The sequence below is a fragment of the Abrus precatorius genome, unplaced genomic scaffold (genome assembly GCF_003935025.1).
Source record: "Abrus precatorius isolate BTA unplaced genomic scaffold, Abrus_2018 Scaffold10, whole genome shotgun sequence".
In the NCBI taxonomy this organism is placed as follows: Eukaryota; Viridiplantae; Streptophyta; class Magnoliopsida; order Fabales; family Fabaceae; genus Abrus; species Abrus precatorius.
This window is the reverse complement of record NW_020874292.1, coordinates 24,690,026-24,716,024: the sequence shown is the minus strand read 5'-3', so window position 1 is coordinate 24,716,024 and position 25,999 is coordinate 24,690,026. Positions and strand designations below refer to the sequence as shown.

The following is a 25,999-nucleotide window of genomic DNA, read 5'->3' as shown; positions in this document are numbered from 1 at the left end:
GAGTAGAAGAACGGGCTTGTTTGCTGTAAAGTTATTTCTTCTGTAATCTGAATGCACTCGAAGTTCGAGTTTTTCCATTGATTTTCAAAGAACCTTTTTTGTAAATAAACTAATAGGCTCACAGGTCTATTTGATAGCTGACAGAGAAAACGGGTAAGGCCCTAACTTTGCAGATTCAATTTCCCCTAACTAGTGTCTGCTGGACCTCCGTTTTGGAATTCAGTTTTTATTTTTCGCATCCCCTTTTTTCGAACCCCATTAACAATTTTATAATTTTTAAAAATATGATTTCAGAAAGTATTAATTACTGCTAAAATTTGTTTTCAGAATTTAATTTGTGATTTAAATAATATTTTATTCGTATACTTAACTTTATAAATAAATCTTTACACATATATTTATTCTCACTTTAATTACGATCGATCGTTTACAAAATTTCAAGTGGAGATTCAATCAGAAATTTGTATCCATAATTCTAAAGAAGTGTCTTAATCTTACTAATTGATAATAATTGAGACTCACATATTCACAACAGCAACTTTCCATTAGCACCTTTCTTTGCTCATTGTATCTATAATTCAGTTATTGAGGATTTTGTAAGAGAGTATGAAGTATTCAAGGGAAGTATGAGAAAGAGTTGGAGAAGAAGGTTTGTGTTTGGAACAGAAGATTTTGGCAAATAGGATTTGGTTAAAATAGAAAACGAATGTGTGTTGTCATGTTGGAAAATGAAGTTGGATAAACCAAGGGAAGGGGAAAGTGAGACTTGAGTTACTTGAGAGAGGGAAGTGAAATCTTGGACCAGGGACTTGGAAGGAGTTGGTGGAAGGCCATGGATGGAGAAGGGAAAGTGAGTGTTGATGTGCTGCTGCTTCTGTTTGATGGGACTTGCTGGGCAATGATTTTCCATTGTTAGCACACATGTAAACGTTATTTAGTTGAAACTAACGATAAAAATTAAATTAAAAATAAATATATGTATATGATTTATTTATAAAATTATATATATAAAAACTAACTTACAAATTTAAATTATTTATAAAGATAAAAATAACATTTAAATCTTAAAAATTTTGTTCAAACCTAAAAAGATAATTTTTATAATATATTATAAATTAAAAGGACATTTTATATTCTCATACACGTAAAATAATTATTATTATTTATTTTGTAGTAACAAATATTATATTATGATTAAATAATATATTTAAATTTTAAGAAAAATCTCAATTGTTAGTTTAAAGAAGATATGCAATTTTATCTTTAAGTAGCATCTAGAAAACTAGTTATTAAACGAGGCCTTATAAAGAATAAACAGAAAAGGAGAAGACGGACATGAACGTTTGAGCCAAAAAAGAAAGAGAAGAAAATTACGGCTTTGAATATTGTCTCTAGCAAATTCTCGCGTTCCCAATCCCCCTCCCGAGAGAGAGCAAACAAAATATTTAGGTCCAATGGATACCAGAGAATCCAATGGGTTTTGGTGGTTAACCAGTCCAATCCAATTAATATTTGGACCAATTAAATAACATTACAACCTATTACATCAAATGACTTATGTTATTGCTTATGTTATTGGTCCTTTGCTCAACCGAAAATAAATTTATTAAGCTCTTTAAAGTTTAAAAAAAATGTAAAATATGAAAGTGAAGCTTATTCATCTTTAATTTAAATTAAAATATTCTTCTAAATACAATTAACCTAAAACTAATAATAGATATATTTTTATATGTAATCTTAATAGATATAATTGCGTTAAATGAAATAGCGTTTTCACGATGAGCCAGCAAGAAAATAAATTAATCTAATGATCCGGTGCGAATGACAAGATTGGAAAACTAAAATGTACTCTAGTATACAAAATAGCACTATATTGTGAATTTGTGATTTTGACGCTTTACCCTAACTTTTTCCTAAAAAAAAAAACCTAATTTCTCCTAGTATTTACAAATACTACCTTTGATCAACAATTAGCTCGTTGACAAATTTTGAATACGTTTAAAAAAATCCTAATTAATATTTATTTATTATATAAAGATGTATATCATAAGTTGAATTACAAAATATTCAAAATAAATATATTTTAATAAATCATATTAAAAATATTCTTTCAAAAGCCTGCTGTGCTAAATCATTAAAGCAACTTGATTAGATCCCTCAAAGTGTGACCTTCTAAAACTCCACAGTCCACATTGATGATTGAGGAATGCGTTCAATTGCACTAGTAAATTTCTAAAATTATAAATTGTAATATTTTGGTATAATTTGTAAAAAAAAAAAATTAGTAATTTTTTTAACTAAAATAATTCACTCTTAATTTCATAACTAGTCATTCAAAATAATAGAATTTATGTGAAAAGTATTTAGTAAAGGTAAACTACTATAAATTTCCGATGTATTATTTTATAAAGTAAATATTTATATATAATCTTAAAAATATGATAAATATTTAAGAAAATTGTATTTCGTAATTTAAAAAATTAAAAACATTAAAATAAAAATAATTAGAATTATTCTCACTGAACTAACCACTCCACCGCCTCCCCCAAATTATCAATCACAAAACTAGTGGTGGCACAGTGGAGAAGGGCACAACAACGTCTAGGATCGTGCAACTAAGATTCAGTGACAGCTTATTTAGATTAATGTTTGATGTTTATAAATTAATTATCACTTTAATACTATTAATTATAATATTTATTTTAAATTTATAGAACTTAAATTTTGAGGCGATCTAGGTGCATTTAGCATTTAATTGTATCATATAAAATATATAACTCACCCGTCTCCTTTGAAGCATGATTGACCAGAGTCTCAAGCTACTTTGTTTTTAGAAAGAATATTAATATTAGGTTTTAGAGTTAACTTTTTTAAAACTACAATGTTTAATACAACTAGTTTATTAAGATTCGAATTTGAAATGCGTTCATTAACATTCGAATTTAAAATCTCAAGTTAAAGATGAAATCATTTTTATTAATTTATACAGATATTTAGTGATTCTTAGAATTAATTTAAATATTTAAAATTATGATTTTATTAAAAGATAAATAGTTACTATATCAAAATAAAAATATGATAGATTATAATTACTATTTGTTTATAATATAAATATTATTTTGAAAAATTAATATTAAAACTAACTGGATTTTAAATTGATTTGATTAGGTAGAATCAAATACCTAATCCACGAAACCAAGATCTCTGATTTCTTCTTCCTTGTAACATGTGCCAATTGTAATCTCACAGTCATAGTCTCTCATAATCAAATTTTTTATTTGATAAAGTGGTAGCTGACGGTGACGCCGGGAAAAGAGCACTGCACTGGTCAGTCAAGAAAAAAAATATAATAAATATTTAATAAAGACTTATTTATTATATTAGAATATTAAATTCAATGTTTATTCTTTGAAGTAATTAAAATTATTTAATAATATATATATTAAACATTTCTTAGTTTCTTAACAAGTCTCGAGAATATCGATTAGTATCTACCTTCAACCTTTTACTATTACATTATTTTTACTTAATTATTATTTGTTGAAGCTTACATAGCAGCAATGCTTGAAAACGCAGATACTAATCAACATTCACTCAGATACGCTCAGAACAGATATCTGCAACAAAAATAACCTGTTAACTACTATAACCAGCTTCAGAGTAGATCAGTATATTCAAAGAACGTAGAACGGTACTACAAGCTATTGATTAAATCAGGTTGAGTACTGAAGTTTGAGGCAACGAAGATGTTCAATTGCAAGTATGCACCAAAAAATATTCCCAAAGGTGTGTTCTTATTACCATTCATTCTTCTTGTCATCGTGGTACTCCTTCCTCTGGTCACAAACTTAATTCAATCATCTTCTAAGATATATGCCACCAACTTGGAAACCAAAGAAACAAGGAGTTGCAACATATTTTCTGGAAATTGGGCTCCTTATTCTAAAGAACCTTACTACAATAATGAAACCTGCCCTTTTATATTAGACCAGCTAAATTGCATCAAATCTGGGAGACCAGACACAGGGTTCCTTAAATTGAGGTGGAAACCCCATGATTGTGAGCTTCCAATGTTCGATGCTACTCAGTTCCTGAAGCTTGTCCGAGGAAAATCAATGGCCTTTGTTGGGGACTCCATGGGGAGAAATCAACTGGAGTCCTTGTTGTGCCTCATAAATAGTGTAAGTAATCAATCATTAATGCCCCTTTTAGTTTTTTTTTTTTTTTTTATAGGATAATCCAATTTATTGATTTTTTGAGCATGATTAATTGATGACTGTATAAAAGGGGTTATACTCGGGAGTTTCAGTAGGGTATAGTGACAATAAAAAATTGACCTTTATGGTATAGTTTTTCTTCATATACTTTATCAGGTTGCACATCTTGAAGATATTACAGCCAGATACACATCATATGATGACATATTTTTTAGATGGTGGTTCAGTGCTGATTACAATTTCACTGTTGCAACATTGTGGTCTCCTTTCCTAGTCAAATTCATTGATTCTGATGTCAGTGGTCGTGCTTTCTACAGCGCCACGAAACTATATCTAGATGAGGCAGATAGAGCATGGACCAGCAAAATTGAGAATTTTGATTATGTGATTTTCTCAACTGGACAGTGGTTCTTTCGACCATTAACATTCTACGAAAATGGGCAAGTTGTTGGTTGTCAAAAATGCGGGAACATGACAGAGCTTAACTACTATGGATACAGGAAGGCATTTCAAACAGCATTAAGAACAATAAGAAATGTTAAAGGGTTCAAGGGGTTGACTTTTTTGGTGACTCACTCTCCAGAACACTTTGAGAATGGATTGTGGAATGAAGGTGGGACATGTAACAGAACAAAGCCCTTTACCATTGAAGAAAGAAAAGGATATGAACATGGGGATATTGTGGAGGCATTGTATCATATACAAGTGGAGGAGTTTGCAATAGCAGAAGAGGAAGCAAGAAAAAAGGGGTTGCACTTTGGTTTGATAGATATAACTAATGCCATGGTGATGAGGCCAGATGGACACCCCAGTAGACATAGGCGTGCAGGGGATAAAAATGTGACGGTCAATGACTGCGTTCATTGGTGCTTGCCAGGTCCTGTTGACACATGGAATGAATTCTTGCTCTATGTGATGAAACTGGGAGAAGAAAAGTTGAAGGGTTACACATTATGATCTGTATTTTTGTATTTTTTGGGATGATTTCAACACCCAGATAAACATTCAAGATGTATTTTACGAAGCCATCAAGGTGCTTTTATTTTTGCATTTTCAGATGTCCAAGGTCACTGTTATTTTCCGTGTGAGTAATATGTCAGTTTTTGTTCTTTTAGTTCTTAAAATTATGTATATAAAATTATCAAGTATCTATAATTTTAAAAACCAAAAATTATTTCTCATACCTTTTATATTTAAAAGTTTAAGGATACATAATAATTTTAAGAATCAAAAGAACAAAAACTTTCATATTTAAGCCACTAAGTCCCTACAAATTAATATTAAAAAGTTTTTTTTTTTATCACTTACACGTGCTTTGAGACAGATATCATTGTACGCACTAACTCACACGGTGAAACCGGAGAGAATCTAGGATCCGCGTGGCAAACTCTTTTTCACATGCCCACCCAACTCCGTCTTTCAATGACATCATTGGTTAGCGACAATCGCTGCTACCTAAGTATATCTCTGCTCCATCCACCCACCCAATAGTAAACTTTTTCTTGATCCTTCTTAATATAATTGTTTTTAGTCCTTATTATTTTTACATATTTAACTTTTAATTAAGATTTTTCAAATTAATATTTTTTATTTTAAATATAATTTAATATATATTTTTTTATCTTGATTCTTATTATAAGAAATAAATAATAGATTTAAGATGTATTAATTATTATATATTTTTATATTTTTTTATTAGTATAATTAAATATACCATTTAATATTATAAATATTTTTAAAATAGAATTTATATTTATAAAAAAAATATAATTAATTTAATTATTTTTTTAATTTTAGTGATTTAGTATTTTATTTCTTATAATAAAGTTCAAATGGAGTATTAGTTTTACTAATTGTAATAATAAAATTAATTTGATCAAACTAAGTATTAAAGTTGGTGTAATCATTAGTATAATCGACTTAAAGGGGGCAGCTATTAAAACACATGCTTTAGATTATTTTTTTCTATATTAGGACTTCATATAATAAAAAACAATCCGATAAAATATTTTAAGTTACATTAAAAAATGTCAATAGTTAATAGAAAAAAAGTCAACAGTTAATATTTTTATAAAAAATTAATTGATGAATAATAATTACAAGCAATATTAAAAAAAAAAAAGATATTAGATTGTATTACCTATATTCAAGAGGACCCATTTAAAAGATTAATAAATATTTTTTTTTACTAAAAATCATCTTAAAAGAACATTCAAAATTACAGTGAGAATGTATTAAAAATAATTTTAAATTAGAATCTAAAGATACTGATTACTATTAGTTAAACATATAATCTTTAATTTATTATAACTTTTTATTTTATGAATGTTTTATTATTATTTTTTAAAAATATCTTATTATTCTTTTTAAGTTTATGTATGTTGAGCTGACCCTTTTACCTAATTTATAATAATTACTTTAAAAGAATATTAGTGTTATTAGAATAGTTAGTTGATAAATATATCTTTAAAAATTAAAGATGTATTTTTTCGATAAAAAATAATATACAATATAGGTGAATGCTCTGGCGTAGTTGTAATTGAAAGAGCATCTAATGTCCTTTTAGCTGAATTAATAATTAAAAAAAGTTTAATATTTTATTTTTTAAGAATTGTAAAAAGCATCTTGTGGGAGTGTGAGATAAGGCAAAGGGGATGCAGCCGAACAACCGTAGGGCTTCCAGCAGTGATAATTGAATTTTCTAAAACTTATATTTCATATTAGGAAGAATAAGGCCTTGTTTGGAGTTTTTCCTAATCTATGCCGAAGGGCTTCCGACTGTTGTTGGGGTTCCAAATCGATAATGTGCAAAATTAGAGTGAGCGTTTGTTTCTCCGCCTCACAAGTTTCTAGAAGCGTCTTGAGCTGCTGTTTCATCAAAAACTCCTCCACAACTACTATGCCTGCTGCTTGTTCTTAGGCCTGAAATTGATCTGTTTGCTTTCCAACAACTAACAAGATTTTGTAGATCCTTGCTACGAGTTCCCGTTGTACCTTCTAGAAACCTTAATTTAACTTTTTATTTTTTTATTTATAAAACAAATAAAATTTTAATAAGTTATTCAATTCTTAAGATATCATTAGATTTTATCTGCTTATTGTATTAAAAAGTAGACTGCACACGTTCTTCGTGTGTAAATATGTTTACAACCTAAATGTAAATAAAAATTTAGAATTTTTTTAAATTAGTCTTTAAAAAATTTGTTAAGACTTAGTCTTTTATAATTTTAAAATATTTAAAATTAATTTTTATCATTATTATTTTTAATATTTTATTATTTAAATTTTAATATTTATAAAAATATCTTCTAAAATACTTGTAATATTTTAGAAAATTAATAATTGTTTCAAAAAGTCCCTAACATCGGTCTTTTCTTCTCTGTTGATGTCAGCAACATCACAGAAGAAAAAAGTCCCTAAAGTTTGTCATTTTTATTTTGTGTCTCTTAATGTCTGCATCTTTTTTTCTTATTTCTTCCTTGTCTCAGAAGTCCTTTGCTTGGAAGATGTCTTTTGTTGTCACAAAAGAAAAACTACCCATGATACAATAAGTAGAAGACGAATCAAATTTGAACTTCTTCACATGCTTTTTCACTCCACCCACTGTGTCATTACTCTTATCGTCGACTCCTTCTATGTCAATGCCATCAATGTTGTCAGAGAACTCAACATTCCCTCTTATATCTATTTCCCCTCCACAACTCTCAGTCTTCCACTTACCCTTTTGTCATCAAATCATGTTCAAGCTCGTGCAAGGTATTAGAAAGGAAAACTGGTGGCAAGGACGAATTGGAAGCCATTGTAAATGACTTAAGTGTGGGTTTTTGCAAAGTGAGAGAATATGTACACTTTGTTGATGAGGGACACTGTGTTGTAGCAAACTATGATTAGTGGATTAGTTAGGAATTGTTGTCATGGCGATTCTTTTGGAGTGTTTTGGGACACAATTACACTAGGGGTGCAATTGGATTCCACCATTGTGATTATGGTGTTCTGCAGTTGCAAAGATGCAAGATTTAAGAGTGAAAATGAGGATTTAGAGCATGTTTGATTTACTTTTTTAAAGTAATTCTTTTATTTTAAAAGGAAAAAATTCTTTTTAAAAATACAAATAAACATGTTCTTGTAGATAATTGTACTACAATTTATTTAAAAACTAAATATTGTTTTTAAATAATTAATTCAAATATATTCTTAGTAATTAGCTTTGAAACTTCAAATTTCATTTTGATGGTTATGTGTTGATAGGGTGGATTTTATTGGTGGCAAGGTTATTGTTTAGGATGGCTGGTAAGCGAGATTTGGTGTCTTATAATGCCATGATTTCTATGTAAGGGATTGAGATTGCAATAAAGAGTCTTCTACGCTTACAAGTAGATTATGATGATGATGATGAAAAGTTCGTTAGAAAAAAGGTTGTAGAAGAATTTTTTTTATTTTTAAATATTGATATTAAAATAAATAAATATTAAAAATAATAATAACTTAATGAGCTAAATATTCATTACTCTAACTTATTCCTTAACAAATGATAGAAACTAATTTTAAACATTTTAAAAATATAAGAGATTAAATCTAACAATTTTTTAAGTACTAATTTTAAAAAATGTTACTTTTATAGGTATCAAAAATATAATTTTATATATATATATATATATATATATATATATATATATATAAAATATGAATGCATTATTTGGAAAGTAAAATATAGAGTTATTCTCTAACAATTTGTCATGTGTACATTTTAATATTAAAATTATCACTTAATTTTTTCTTATTATTTATATAATCTTTGTAAATACTTTTTATACATTTATAAAAATTATCTTATATTTTTTTACTTTTTACTTTTTAAAATTTAGAATTTACTTTTAAAAGTCTAATCTCTTATATATATATATATATATATAATTATTAAAATATATTAATTATTGACATTTAATTAAAAAAATTTATACTATATAATAAATATGCAATAATTGTCCTGAATCTATTATGGCTTAGAGATTATTGTGATTTTTTCTTTTGATATTTGGAATAAATTCATCCTTATAATATGTGGGCTACTTTTTTCAGTTTGAGTTTATCTAGTTGGCTTACTTTTAACCTAAAAATTGTTTGTTTAAATAGTATTAACTACTTGAATGTTTACTTTGGGGTTACTCTTTGACTTCTTTGGTTAAATAAGAATAATTGGGCTTTAGTAGAAATTCCTTGGAGCTAAATGGTTTTCTATTTAAGCTCGATAGATATATTTCTACTATAACTTCTGATCTTACTTCCTCCTATTCTTCTCTTTTCAGGACCTGTGTAATACTTTAATTTTAATTTAAATTAAATAATAATTTTACAAATTGGATAACCAAATTTTCATAAAAGGTTTCGAAATAAGTGAAAGATTACAAGTTAATATCAAATAACTGCTACAGGACTAGTTCAATTACAACATTTTCAAATTAAAATCTGAGTCCTATAGCAGTCCATTCGTCCTTTCACTGAACCCGGTGCTGATCGTCTTAGTTACCTGAAAAATGAATGTAAGGGTGAGTACTCTATACTACCAAAAAACACACAATAAACATAGAGTCTCACCTCCAGAACATTTCCAATACATTAATAAACACAATCACAAACAACATTTTCCATCCATAAGCATAATTCATAAACTCATGCATATGCACGCCAGCCACATTCACTGCAGCACTTTGATCACAGATTTACACCATGAATGGTCGCTGGTTACCCCCACCTCACGAATACCACATGGACAGTCAGGGGTCGCTCAGCAAAGGTAATGGTCAGAGGTTTAGTCAGGAAGAGATTGTGTGACCCGTGGTGCACCCGTTCCGCAGTCGATGTCACCACCACTCCCTTTCCCTAAGATATTTCTATCGTCCTCATCTTCCAAACCCTAGTTAGGGATGGAAACAGGCCAAACTGTCTGATAGGGGCCTGTAGCCTGGCATGGCCGTTTTAATAAACAAAACAGGCTCAGGCATTTTTTAAGGTCTGTTTAAGTAAACAAGCCACGCCTGAGCTGTTTATAAAGCCTGTTAAGCTTGACAGGCCAGCCTGTATAAATACATATATATATATATATATATATGTATTATATAATTTAAAAATAGAGTTATCAAAATATATTTAAATAATAAAGTTATTTAATAATATATTTTTATATTCTTAATTCTGTTATTATTGAATTAATATATTCTGTTATAATTTTATTTATTTATAATTATAATAAACAGAAATTATATTATATTAAAAATTAAAAATATTTATACATGATTACACTTTTTAAATAATAAATTTATTTAATAATAAATTATTATATTTAAACAATTTAAAAAATAGTTAAGTTTCTGAACAGGAATAAGACGTAATCAAAACTAAACGAAATAAAATTTAAAAATAAAATAATAAAATTATATTAACATATTTTTTATACTCTTAATTTTATTATTATTAATTTAATTATTTAATTATTTAATTATTATATTAATATATTATATTATAATTCTTTTTATTTATAATAAATAGAGATTGCTTAAATCTGAATTATATTTTATTTGAAAGTAAAAAATTATAAAAAAATGATAACAAAATAAAATAAAAAACTTATTATAAAATATATATATATATATATATATATATATATAATCAGACCATGTAGCAAATAATATAAATAATATAATTATAAATAAATTATATAATAACATATATTTTTATAACTTGCATATATTTTAATTAAATTATTAGTCAATTTATCAATTTATATGTAATTTATAAGTATGTGTTTTAATTTATTGTATTAGTAATATTTTCTATATTACATTAATATTTAGTGTAGTTAATTTTACATTTATTTGTTAATTTAAAATAAAAAATTAATGAGATAAATAAAATTAAATATTTTGTAATTATTTTTTAATTTAATAGTTATTATTGTTTTCATTTTATATATATATAATACATTAAGTTTAAATTTTTATATTAAGTTTTATCATATATTTTTTAATTAAGTTAAAAATTTAGAAATATAAGTTATTTTAATTTAAATATAAATTTTAATAATTCTTCCTATGCTCATATGCTATTTTTCTGCATCTATGAATTTTATAATATAAGTATTTATCATCTACAATTTTTATAATGATGATATTTGTTTACTTTTTAAAATATAATAACTTTTTTAGCTGATTCAATAAATTTTATAAGTGTTATTTTTGTAATTATTTTTTTTAATTTAATAGTTATTATTATTGTCATTATATATATATATATATATATATATATATATATATATATATTGCAGTAAGTTTAAATTTATTTTTTTTAAAACATATAATTTTCTTTTAATTGATTCAACAAACTGTGTGAATGTTATTTTTTTTTTTTTATCAATTTTATGTATTTACTATAACTTTATTTGTTGAATATAAGATATCTTTATATAAACAAAATATGTTTCTAAAATAAAACTAAAATATTTACTATTTATATAATTTTAAAAAATAAATAATAAATAAATAAATATAAATTTTATTAATATAAAATATTTATAATTAATACTTAAATAATATTTTAAAAATTATTTACAAAATTATATAAATATTATTATAATTATTTAATAATTATTAAGAACATAGATAGAAATTAGAAAAATCTATAAACTAATTTAATAATAAAATATTTATATTTTTATTAATATTAATAATTTTTTTAACAGGCTTCAGGCCAGGCCAGACCACTTAAACAGGCAGGTCAGGCCTAAAATAAAGCCTTTAACAGGTAACAGGTCAAGCTTAAGCCTAATAATTATGTTACAGGTTAGGCCTGTTTAGAGTAAAGCCTGGCCTGTTTCCATCCCTACTTTAAGTATATCGTTGAACCATTCACAACACATTACAATGACGCTAACACGCCCATTCGCACACATTTCATTCACGCATGCAATAATCATGCTTACACACGGCACACAGCTCACCTTACATTCAAATACACAGCACTAGCCCACATTCATTTCACATTACACGACACGTAGCCAACATTCATCTATATTACACGACCCTCGAGCCCACATTTGCTCACAATATTCATTCTATCATGCAACATCAAGCATACAATTCACATTTGTCCATTTCAGGTAAACACACAATATTCACATCTCACGGCACAAGGCCCTCATCATATTTCTCAACAATTTTCTATCCTCTAACTTAGTTACATCACAACATTCAACAATTAACAGCAAATCACATATAATAGAATAGTATAGAGTCCCCTTTTACCCTAGATTGACGTTCCACGCGCTAAATCCACTAAGAAGTGCTTCCCCTCACGGATTTCGTCCTAAACACATGGAGAAACTCCATGAGAACCCAGGGAAACCATGAAAATAGAGAAAGGGGGATAAAAAATTGAAACTCTAACCATTAAAACTTACCTCCAAACGTTCCCTACACGAATTCAACCTTCAATCAAACTCTCGAATGACTTTGAAGCAATTAATCGGTGGAATAGGGCTTTAGAAATGAGAGGATCAAAGAAATTTCGAAGGGAGAGGGAGAAATAACTCTCCCCGAACCCTAACCCCCTTTAAATCCTTTTTTAGTTGCAACACTCTCGCTACAGCGAAAAATAAGAGAAAATTGTATTCTAGTTTCTGCAGAATCTCGCTACAACGAGATCCTCTCGTTACAGCGAGATTGCACCCAGAATTGTGCCCCAAACTGTCGCTCTGTCGCTACAGCGAGAAGGCGACAGTTCTGGTCCTTCCTCTCCAGTGCCTTCTCGCAACAGCGAAAATCCTCTCACTGCAGCGAGAACAGCCCAATGTTACGCCCCGCACTTAGACACTTAGCCCATTTTCAGCCTATCCAGTCATACATACACATATATACACACATCCATGTACTTAATACACATAAAACATTATTTTCAAATAAATCAACACACATATGAATATATATATATATATATATATATATATAAGAATAATAATAATTAATATTACCAAAATTCGGGACATTACAACTTGCAACTAGGAGATTCTTGTCGGCTGATCTCCTTCTCTTTTTCGTAGATTTAAGCTTAGTGTAGATGGCTCTATCTATGGTAATCAATGGTTGGCTACTTGTGGAGGTCTTGTTAGGGATGATCAAGAAAAGTTTTCTGTTGATTTTATCAAGAAGCTTGGCTCTTATTCAGTCATTGTATCAGAGTTATGAACTCTTCGTCTGGATCTTAGGTTGATTAGAGACCTCAAATTAGAGGGAGTTTTAGTTAAAATAGATTCTAAACTACCCATTATATTAGTTAAATCTTACATTTCCATAAATAATAGGTTGTATTATATTATTAGAAAAATCTCTTTAATTAAAAGTTTCACGAGAATTGTCGATCTTTATTATATTTTTTAAGAAAGCTAATCATTGTGTGGATTGACTAGCTATATGGACTTTTAATAGGTCAGAAAGTAATCTTATTTTAGAATCTTCCTCCTCCCAACTTGTTCACATCCTCAAAGAAAATGATAGGAGAATTATTTTTTTTTTCAATTTGTCTATGTAATCTTTGTTTTGTTTGGGCATTTTGTCCCGTTATTAATAAAAAAATTATTTCAAAATAAACTATATTTTAAAATTATTTAATTTTATTAAATCTTTATCATTTTTAATGCATAATATTTGTTATTATTAGAATTAATTCAAAATGATTTTGAAAATTGTTATATGAAATAATGTTATTATGTTTATATAACTATTTAAAAATATGAAATTTTAGTCTTTAAACATTAAGTTATATGTGTATTTATTCTAAAATATAATAGCAATGCATTACTATGGTTACTAAATTAGTGTTTTATAAAAAGAAATAGCTTAAACATAATGCAAATTGATTATACGTAATTTATAAAAATTATTCAAATTTATAAAAAAAATTAGAATTAATAAGATAAGTTTAAATAACTTTTAGAATATTATTAAGCATGTAATTAATTGACAAAATGTTGTTATAACTTAATTTGTGGTTTTAATGTTTGAACGTCGGTAAATTGAATTGTTTTAAACACTAGAACGATACTTGTAATTTTTAAAAAATAATATTAAATTATAATTAATTATATTCATAAAAATTATCAAAATTTATTTTGAAATTAAAAAATAATGAAAACTATTATGATTAAAAAATACATAAAAAAATACTTTATAAAATGTTGAATTATATATTACATATAAATAGATAAATAAAATATTCATAAAAAGAGATTAACTTTATAAAATTATATTTAATATAATTTTTTATAATGAAGTATTCTATAATTATTATAAATAAAATGATTTCATTATTAAGTATTTTATAAATTTTAAATATAATTTATATTTAATATTATTTTTATGATAAATGTTTCTTACAATTTAATAAATAATATTATTTATTTTTTTAAACATATTTTTTATTATTTACTCTTTACCTTTGTAAACTGTTTAATAACAGTCCTACAAAGTTCGAATAGGAAATAATTTTTTAAAGAAAAAGATCGGAAATATATAATTTTAAATTTTAAATTAAGAGAATTGTATACATTTAAATATATAATTAAAACATTAAATTTTTATCAATATATTAATTTATATATATTTATTTTAAAAATTATTAATGTTAAATATATTTGTTTAAAATAAAAAATTGACCTTTGCCCTCGTCTATCGAAACCCCTTCCCATACAACTCGAGTAATATTTAATTAATTGTCATTTGTGCAACTTACCGTTAAATTCACTCCTTATAAATTGTGCCAAATATATATATAATTGTAGTCTCTCTCTACTAATCAATATTTATTTGGTAGTAGCTGCCTTTGAGGGGACAAGATATGCATAACCATCAGCGAAAAAGAAGCCTTCGCTGTACTTATTGAGCTCCAGCTAGCAAGCGGCCTGTTCCAAATGTTATTAATATATATTAGCACTTTTAATTAGTTGTTATTTGCACAAGTTGAAAGTTCCATATTCCACACACGTTGAAAGGCACAAGTTAAGCACGGCATTTGATGATTAATTCAGGAGTCACCTAAGCCCTGAAATTTGAGGCCGCGAAGAACATGTTCAGTTGTCAATATGCATCAAGAAACATTTCCAAAGGTGTGTTCCTATTACCTCTCACTCTACTTCTTGTCGTGCTACTCCTTCCTCTGATCAGAAACTTGAATCAAAGATATTCTAAGACATATGCAAACAACTTGGAAAACAAAGAAACAAGGAGATGCAACTTATTTTCTGGAACTTGGTCTCCTTATCCTGAAGAACCTTATTACAGCAATTCAACCTGCCCTTATAGAACAGACAAACAGAATTGCTTCATGCATGGTAGACCCGACAGGGAGTTCCTCAAATGGAGATGGAAACCCGATGAATGTGAGCTTCCGCTATTTGATGCAACTCAATTCTTGAACCTTGTTAGGGGAAAGTCCATGGCTTTTGTTGGTGACTCGATTGGGAGAAATCAGGTTGAGTCATTGCTGTGCCTTATAAATAGTGTAAGTAATTAATCCCTTATTGCTTTTCTGGTTTATAGGATAATAGCCCAATTTGAAATCTCATTCACTTGGTTTATATTCCCCCTTATTGGTTATTACCTTATAAAAATTTCCATTTTTTATTATAGTTTCATTAAATGCAATGATTTCTTCGTTACTCTACTAGGTTGCTCATCCTGAGGATATTACTGCTAGATATACAAATCACACGTTTTTCAAATGGTGGTTCAGTGCTGATTTCAATTTAACAGTCACAATGTTGTGGTCTCCGTTTCTAGTCAAATCCATCGACGCTGATCTCAATGCAAGTTCTTACTACCGAGCCACAGAACTCTATCTAGATGAGGCAGATAGAGCATGGGCAAGTAAAGTTGAAAATTTTGATTATGTGATTTTCTCAACTGGACAATGGTTCTTCCGGCCATTTACATTCTACGAAAATGGGAAAGTTGTTGGGTGTCAAAGATGCGAGAAGAACATGACAGAGCTTAACTTCTATGGATATAGAAGAGCATTCCGAACGGCTTTTAGAACAATAAGAGATCTTAAAGGGTTCAAGGGGTTGACATTTTTGGTGACTCACTCTCCAGATCACTTTGAGAATGGGATGTGGAATGAAGGAGGGAGTTGTAATAGAACAAAGCCCTTTACCGTGGAAGAAAGACGAGAGTATAAAAATGGGGATATTTTGGAGACATTGCATCACATACAAGTGGAGGAATTTGCAGTAGCAGAAAAGGAAGGCAGAAAAAAGGGTTTGTATTTTGGAATGATTGATATAACTGATCCAATGGCGATGAGGCCTGATGGACACCCCAATAGATATGGGAAAGTGGTTGATAAAACTGTGACGATCAATGACTGTGTCCATTGGTGCATGCCAGGTCCCGTTGACTCTTGGAATGAGTTTTTGCTCTATATGATGAAACTGCATAGTGAAAACGGAGACATGGTATAATAATATGTATTATTAATTGTTGGGGCTGTTTGAGCGAGAATGCTTTGGAGGGGAGAGGTGAGGAGGAAAAGAAAAATTGTGTATTTTAAATAAATATATTTAAATTTAATTTTTTAATAAAAAATTTAAATTAATATATTGATATAAATTTAATGTATTAATTATATATTTATAAGTATAAATGATATATAATTTTTACAATTTAAAAAAATGTCATTTTCTCTTTAAAAAAAAAAAACAATTTTGCTTCTAAACATATTATTAACCTTTCAAGATTGTTTTGTGTTTGTATTTTAAGAGATTTATTTTATTTTTTATACTTGCCCTTAAAAAAGTTATCCTTCTAAATTTATTTTTTAAATACAATGTATAAAGAATTTGCACTGCATTTATAGTAAACTATAATTTTGAATTACATCACAACATTTTTTTTTAATTCATATTTCTAAAGATACAACTTTTAACATTTTTTTTAGTTATTTAAATGGTTTAATTTTTAAAGACTTTGTCATAGTGTCAATTTTTAAAATTTGAAATAAAACTTTTTTTCCTTTTATTTCAAATTTAGGAGGTTGAATTACCTATGTCACTTCTTCAAGTGGATCATTAGGGAAGGCTAACACATTAAGTTGAATTAGTTGTTAATCTTTAAAGTTAGCTAATGTAACCATTAATCTCTCAATTCTAAGTTTAGGTACTGGTACAAAAACTTCTGAATAAACAAGATTTAATTCTTGCATAAAAAACTTTTGCAACTAACATGATTTGTATTTACCTGTCTAATTTGTGTTTTACCTTAAACACTCCTTTGATAACAATTAGTTGCTTTGAAGAAGGAAGTTTGACCAACTCCTAGATTTGGTTTATTTTAATAAATTTTAAATTATTCTTTATAACTTCTTTTTACTCATGCTTGATTAAACTCTCCTTAAAATTGATAGGTTAAACATCAGTTATCATGTTAAATGAACTAGATCAACCTTACAAGATATGTTGTTTGAGATTGATTAAGAGCATACTTATTATTTTGATTTTCTACAACTTGATAATTTTCAAGAATAGCAGACACATTGGTTTTGGATCCATGAATTTTAATATTCCAACAGACATAGATTCTCTACAATTTTGGTGTACTGTAGCTTGCAGTGCATTTTTGCTTAAGCAAAAATTGCCTCAAGTGAAAACAAAACCCTCTTTCAGTCCTTTTCTCTTCCCCCTCCTAGCTTCCTCTCTCTCACTTTTTCAGTTTATTTTGCTTAAGTAAAAATCACTTTTTCTTTTTACTTATTTCGCTTTAGTGAAACAATTTTTCTTAAACAAAAATACACTGTTTAAGTGAGCCTAATCACCCTTTGAAGTAATTTGTAACCTTCTTGTTGGACTCTATTTGCAACAACTTATATTGCCTCTTCATAATTTGTAAACTTACTTTCTTAAGTTAGGTAGATCTTTATAAGGTTTTCTCAAAATTTCTAAGGCTTGTTTTATAGCAATTGCAATTGTAATCTTTTCAAAATTGATTATGTCAACAAGTTGATGTAGCAAGAACATAACCTTGTAATCTTTTTTCTTGTTCTCCTTGTAAGTAGCCTTCTAAACATATGAATCACCATCATTCATATCCAAATAGTCATGTTTTACAATGTTCAACACATCCTAAAACCCATCATCATAAGCTCTTGATACCAACTTGTTAGAAAATAAAATCAATACACACAGAGTAAAAAAAAATAAGATAGGAAAACTTATCTTATTATCCACATTAATGTATCAAGAATTGATATACATGTATTTATATACAGAAGCAAGTCGCACACTAAATGGGGTACAAAGACAAAGAGTTTGTACTACAGTAACTTTGGATTACACTACAATAACCATCTCTATTAACTTTAACTACCAACTTAGTGCATTATTTTCATATAAGTAAATTTTTTAGATTAAAATAAGAAATTACTTACAAACATACGCTTACAAAGTCTCTCTATTTGGCTTTCCAATGTTGCTTACATATACCTCTATGTTTCATTCATTCAAATGCTCAAAGTTCTCATGCTTGTTGTAATTTGCTCTCTTAACGTTCTCTTCAAAAAAGAAATCCTACAAAAGCAACACCATGATCAACATGCTCCCCATCTCCCTCAGTGTTGTCGCTTACAGTGAAGCACACCTTAACATGTGGGGCATTAATCTTTAGCTCAGTGTTATTGCGTTCAAAGCTATTAGGCTCGTTATAATCTAAAGCTATTACACTTAATTCTATCACTTCTCCTTACTATGTTGTTTCTTGTTAATTGGTGTTTCTTATTGTGCCATAGATCTTTGTTGAATTCTTAATTTTGAGGGAGAGTTTGAGATTTCAATTTGATTTAGTTATTTTTGGAATGAATTTATTTTGTGCATTCACATTGAATCTAGCAATGTTTCTTTTGGTGGGGAAGACATCAACATTGACGATGAATGTCCTTAGTAAAGTGAATGATTGACTTTTTACCACATTTTCTTGACTAAACTATTATTTTGGTTCCCAAAAGAGTTTACATTGTGCATTTTAGTCCCTAAAAAATTAAAAATATCACATTTGTCCCTGACTTTCATATCTGTCGGGCATTTAAGTCCCTATACTTAGACGTCGTTAATAGACAATAACAGAATGTTAACATGTCATGTTAAGTGACACGTGTCATTGCTTACATGTCAAAACGATGATGATGTATCATGTTAAGTGACATATGTCATTGATTACGTGACAAAAACGATGTCGTATGTGGTATAGTATATATTTTTGTTTTATTTTAATCTTTGAGATTATAACTCATCAGTCATTTTAGTTCTTGAAATTGTCACCGACGGATATTTTAGTCCTTGAGGTTATAACTCGTTGCTTTATGGGTTTGTTTTGTTTTCATCTTCATATCTTTCCTTCAGATCTTCTTTAGCTTCTTCTTGTATGAATGTGATTACACATTCTTCTTCTTTATAATTTTCCTTTGTATATATACATGTATTCATATCTAGTATTTGGATTTCACTTGAGCACAAAATCTTAAGTTTTAAGTGATAAAGTTGTTATTAGTATGAGCGCAATCTATTACATGGGTGTAACTTAAAGATGATGCGTTGAGTTCTAAACAACAATGACTGGTTTTGATGATGTTGCAGTTTATAATGGGTTAGGACAACGATAAAGGTTCAATATGACTTTTCTATCATTTGACGAGTGCAAGAATTTTAATCCCTCTTCCTTTCCGTTTTCTTTCCCTTCTTACAAAGTCACCAACCATCTTCCAAATGTAGTTCCATATGAACCTTCTCTATCATCTCCTCCACCATATCCTCTTTCAACAAAACTTCCACTACCCTTCTTTTCTTTCTCTCTTTCAGGAACTAAAATGTTCGTCGGTGACAATCTCAGGGACTAAAATGTCTATCGGTAACAATGTCAGGGACTAAAATGTCTAACAAGTTATAATTTTAATGACTAAAATGAAATAAAACATATATTATACCACATACGACGTTGTTTTTGCCACGTAAGTAATAACACGTGTCACTTAACGTGACATATCAACATTCTGTTACTGTCTATTAACGACATCTATATTTAAGGACGTAAATGCACAATGGAGATAAAAGTCATAGATTACCATGATATTTTAAACTTTTTAGAGACTAAAATGTAATGCGCAAACTCTCTCATGACCAAAATGAGGGTTTAGTCACATTTTCTTGGTCAATTATAAAGGGTACATTGGCATAACAAATTTAAAATCTGAATTAAAATGATTTTTATTCAAATTCATATTTAGTATTTGATTAGTTTATAAATTGATTGGGAGTAGTTATACTCACCTCTATTTTTTTAGTAATTTTCTCGTCTTAGCCGAAGATTAAAATAGTAACATATGCTAACAAAAAATTGTGATAATTTTTTTAACACTTAAATAAGCTTTTGACAAACCAAAAATAAAGAAAGAATTTTTTTAGACCAAATTAAGCATACCCATTTAATCCATACAACACATTTTCCTCTTCAACTTCAATTTCGAATAACAAAATATCAAATGCAAGCAAATCCAAACCAGCCCAAATAGATATTTTGGGCTTTTAAATTCCAGGAATGATAATTTGCAGAATTATCTGAGCCTGTGATTTCTTACACCACCGAGCTAAACTAAGTGACCTAAGTTTGGCTTGTCCATAACGTGGGAAGCTGCGATTGTGAAAGTTGCATCCTTATGCCTTAAAATGTGTTCTTTCATACAATTTTACAGAAGTTAACTAGTAACTTACAAAATCAATGTGAGTAATAGAGCACATCCTTAAACCTTCAATGCGTAATATATGGCACCAACGCTCCATGGATACTATCTGAGGCACCAATGATGCCGTAAAAACCACATTCCCACGTCCCTAAAGCTTCACGTATCAATTCTTTAGAGTTGTTGTCTGTCTTTATTTTATTTTATTTTATAAATTAAATATTTATTACTATGAAATACGATTTGATATAATTTGAAAAAAAAATTATTTTACAATTTTCATAAAATAAGAAAATAAAGTTAATTTTAAAGCCTTTCTTTTCTTCAAATTTTATTTATGTTCATACGAGAACATAATATCTATTTTGTGGAAAATTTTCGAATAGCCTTAATTTCTACATCAAATTAATTGAAATTAAATCATGATTTTTAAGCATTCTAAAGTTAGTGTTAACGTGAAGCAGTGGGCTGATTCTGACTTTTTATTTCCCAACTCTAATTTATAATTTTTTTTCTCTTCCCATGACGTTATATAATCCCTTGTATAATTTCTCTCCTTTCTATGTGCAGGTATTAATAAGCCTTTCAAGTGTCCCACACTCAACGACTAATCTCATCACATCACGGGACGTTGATCCACTTATCTTTACGATAGTTTTAAATCCACCAATTGCGCACGAGGTATCTAAATTCTATTTTAACGAAAAATAAACATACCCGTATTTCAAGGAAAAAATTAACCTCGAGTTCAGATGGCTTAAAATCCTGTCAACTCTTTGTTGGCTGAATATATTGTCATAGTTTAATAATTTGAGTGTGACGGAGAACCTAAAATCAAATACAATCAAACACCGAATTAAAAGTACGATTAAAACTCAATACTCTCCATCTTCATGTGCCAAGTATATTAATATCATTATTATTCTCTCTTAACGTAGGACAAAGTACTATAGTAGTGCTTAAGCAGTTCAGAACAGAGGGCTGCAGTGTAATTTTATTTTTTTATAAGCCTAAATTATTGAGCTGTAGTGTAATTACCAAGACAAGCCCAGTCCAACTAACCTATACCAAATTTTATTGACATGATGCATTGTTTCTTTTCATTATTTTTATATGCGCTATTTAAAGCTAGGATTGCAACATAGTTTAAGCAACAAGACCGAGCTCTAGGATTGGCACTATAAATAAAACAGCTATTCAGTAAAGGTTTTTATTTTATATTTTGTAAGCTTAAATTTTAAGAAAATTGAGGTAATGGAGCTTTTGAAATGCAAGTGTGCTGCAAGAAACATTCCCAAAGGGGTTTTCCTATTACCATTCACTCTGCTTGTTGTGGCGGTACTCCTTACACTGATCATAAGTTTAAATGAATCATATTATGAGATATATGCGGGTAGTTTGGTAAGCACAGAAAGCATGAGATGTGATATATTTTCTGGAAATTGGGTTCCTTATAGCAAAAAACCTTACTACAATAATGAAACGTGTCCCTTCATAACGGACAAGCAGAATTGCTTCATGCATGGGAGACCTGACAGAGAGTTCCTCAGATGGCGATGGAAACCTGACGAATGTGAGCTTCCACTATTTGATGCAACTCAATTCTTGAAGCTTGTTCGGGGAAAGTCAATGGCTTTTGTTGGAGACTCAATTGGGAGAAATCAAATGGAGTCCTTGTTGTGCCTCCTAAATAGGGTATGTATCTTCTTAAGAATACCGTTTTGCTTTCTTTGTTTTTTTTTAAAGCATTTTAAAATGAGTAATGCCAATCTCTCACAAATTTCTCATGCAATTTACAACAAAAAGAGAGATAAAAATAAAATAAAATATAAGATAAAATAAGTGTTTAAGGCAAACCTTTTTATATAAATTATGTTAAAAGGTGTATGATTCAGTTTAATTTAGTTTCATTTTATACGTAAGAAAATAAATCAAATTACGTAAAAGTTCAATCTTTTGAGTTTTTACCTATTGGAATTAATACTTTAATTATTTTTCATTTTTTAAATTAATTTGGTAATTTAAAATGATTTGAATTGATTCATGAATATTTTTAACTCTAACGTCCCAAATCTAATTGGGGTTGAAACTCTCTTGCGATCTACCTTCATTATGGTAATTTAATAAAAAGTTATGTTTCCTCTAATAATAACTTCTTACTAAAATGTTGACACTGAATGAATTATTAATATTTCATTAGAAAGAAAATAAAAACTTGAGGAATATTTAAATTTTATTTAGCTTGAGTTTTTTCCCCTTTTTTTATTCTTTTAAAAAAATGGATTGCGTGACTCTGTTATAATAATAATAATAATAAACCATTTACTTTTGCATGCCATTAACTTGAAAAGTAGTAATAACAGTGATAAAAAAAAATTATTTTATCAATTTTGTTAATGTATGTCTAAGAGTATAAATTTTTTTATAAATAATAATAAAATTTTATTAAAAATTATATCAATTAATATTATTGTCTAATTTTTAATATATTATTTTTTTAATTTTAATAAAAAATTATTATATCTAAATTATTGTGTATAAACACAGATTAAAAAGTTATTATTTTATCACTTGCGACAGTTGCAGCATTAACCTATGAATTGAGATACATTAATAATGTTAAGTATTGTTAAATTTGACCTTCTGTTAACTTGGTAAAAATACCGATTTATTGTATCTTTTATCAAATTGGTTGAGAAGCATATATAAATTTATAGTTTAATAAATGGCGTTAAGTATATTCATTAGATCAGATTAGAAATTTAAACTTCCTAATTGAATTTTGTATAAAGTATTATTATACAAATTAGTTTAAGCATTAAATTTATATTAATTTAACTCGACCTAGAGTATTTTAAATTGAATCATTCACATTTTATTATTAGACTGTTTCACTATTCAAAGTAATCAATTAAAGTCAATATTTTGAGGAGAAAAAGAATTCGTTCCTATTTAAATATTAAAGTCAAATACTACCTTAATTCAGCTTCCAATACTAACTGGTTGAAATGAAATGAAAACCGAAAAGATTTCACTTGTAATATTCTAGCGGTAATGATTTCAATTTTACGATCGTTAGGTGTAAAGGTGAGAGATAAACTTAGCTATTTCTCAATGAGAAATACTAATAATATATATTTTAAAATAATTTTAATATATTTTTGTGATTGCTTTATTTTTTAGAAAATTCAAACAATTTTAATAAAGTAATTAATTTATAAGATAAAATATTTTACTTTTTAAAAAATAGATTAATTACAAAAAGTTATTATAGAATAAGTTTAAAAGAGTGTTGTTAATAATTTTTCTCAATTTTTACCTTAAAAAGATAAGTGTACGAATAAGATGTAAAAAATTATGATGTTAGAATAATCATCATAATTTCTAGCTCATAGTTATTTTTGACATTTATGTGTTTCGATTAATAGTTGAAGAAAAAAAAATAGCTTCACCCTAGTTCACAGCCTACCCCTATTTAGCAGTCTGACATATACAAGAAGCTAGGATTAATTTAGCGACTAAGTTTTATATAAAAAAAATTAAGAATGGAAAATATAATTTTAAGGACTAATTAGCATATTTACTCTTTAAACATGCATGCTGCAAATACATATGTTTTGGAACTCAAATGTTTTTGGCCATTTCAATAAATTTTCTGTAAAACTACTCTTTCAGGTTGCTCGTCCTGAGGACATTACAGACAAATATACATCGAAGGACGACAAATATTTCAAATGGTGGTTCTATGCTGATTATGGTTTTACTGTCACAATATTATGGTCTCCCTTCCTAGTCAAATCCTCCGAAACATACATCAATGATACTTCCTTCTACAATGCCGAGAACCTTTATATAGATGAGGCAGATTCAGCTTGGGCTAGTCGCATTGAAAATTTTGACTACGTAATTTTTTCAGGTGGACAATGGTTTTTTCGACCATTAACATTCTACGAAAATGGTCAAGTTGTTGGATGTCAAAAATGCAATAACTTGACAGACCCACTTAACTTGTATGGATACAGAAATGCATTCAGAACAGCTTTCAGAACTATTATAAATCTTGAAGGGTTTAAGGGGTTGGTATTTTTGGTGACCCATTCTCCAAATCACTTTGAGAATGGGGAGTGGAATAAAGGAGGGGGTTGTAATAGAACAATGCCCGTTGCTAAGGAAGAAAAAAAGTTCTTGCGTCCATATGGTTTGGAGAATATGTATCAAACACAAGTGGAGGAATTTAGAGCAGCAGAAAAGGAAGCAATGGAGAAAGGTTTGCGTTTTATTTTGATGAATATAACTGAGGTGATGCTGATGAGGCCTGACGGACATCCTCATAAATATGGGCATAATATGCATAAAAATGTGAGCATCAATGACTGCGTTCATTGGTGCATGCCAGGCCCTGTTGATACGTGGAATGAGTTTTTGCTTTATATGATGAAAAAGGATAGGTTACAAATCTTCTGAGTTCAATAAGTTGAAGATATAGGGTGAATGGTTGTGAATTTGATTTTATAAAGTTAATTTTAAATAAGAAGTGAATTTAATTTATGTTAGTAAAATTTTGTATTAAAAATAAATTTGTAGTAAAAACTATTATGAAATTTTAGATTGAGTATTACATTATGCATTTTTATTATCAGACATGCTTCTAAGAACAAGAATATTAAACATATTCTTTCCAATATCATGTTTTTCTCCCTTAAACTAACTTGAGTGCCGCATCGGTTTTTCATACATGTTAATAATAGTATCGCAATGTGATCGGCATTTTGAATTGTTGGGGATGAGTTGGATACCCAAGAGACTAATTACTTGTTAAATTGTACACGTTACTTTATTAAGAGCTGTGCGAACTGACTTATCTCTATTATTTATAGGTCTTGCTAATCATTAAAAAAATCAGTCTCAATTAAATTAATTTTCTGAAAAATTAGATACTGTAAAAACAAGATTCAAAATAATAAAATATTTTTTATTATTATTCATCTTTCCTATGGATATAGGATATAACTATG

The 25,999-nt window shown here is 28.1% G+C and overlaps 3 protein-coding genes and 1 pseudogene across 3 annotated transcripts; all 4 read left to right on the top strand.

Annotated features, from left to right (window-relative positions):
- Nucleotides 1-3,746: 3,746 nt before the first annotated feature.
- Nucleotides 3,747-5,174, top strand: LOC113852103 (protein trichome birefringence-like 19). The gene is made up of 2 exons (XM_027482354.1): nucleotides 3,747-4,181; nucleotides 4,374-5,174. Exons 1-2 carry the CDS (start codon nucleotides 3,747-3,749, stop codon nucleotides 5,172-5,174), a joined length of 1,236 nt encoding a protein of 411 aa, XP_027338155.1.
- Nucleotides 5,175-15,329: 10,155 nt separating this feature from the next.
- LOC113852102 (protein trichome birefringence-like 19) lies at nucleotides 15,330-16,722 on the top strand. Its single transcript, XM_027482353.1, has 2 exons — nucleotides 15,330-15,764; nucleotides 15,931-16,722. The coding sequence occupies exons 1-2, from the start codon at nucleotides 15,330-15,332 to the stop codon at nucleotides 16,720-16,722; spliced, it is 1,227 nt and encodes a 408-aa protein (XP_027338154.1).
- Nucleotides 16,723-18,542: 1,820 nt separating this feature from the next.
- Nucleotides 18,543-20,482, top strand: LOC113852100 (annotated as a pseudogene).
- A 1,756-nt stretch (nucleotides 20,483-22,238) lies between these two features.
- On the top strand, nucleotides 22,239-25,448 carry LOC113852099 (protein trichome birefringence-like 21). The gene is made up of 2 exons (XM_027482352.1): nucleotides 22,239-22,679; nucleotides 24,660-25,448. The coding sequence occupies exons 1-2, from the start codon at nucleotides 22,239-22,241 to the stop codon at nucleotides 25,446-25,448; spliced, it is 1,230 nt and encodes a 409-aa protein (XP_027338153.1).
- The last annotated feature ends 551 nt before the right edge of the window (nucleotides 25,449-25,999 follow it).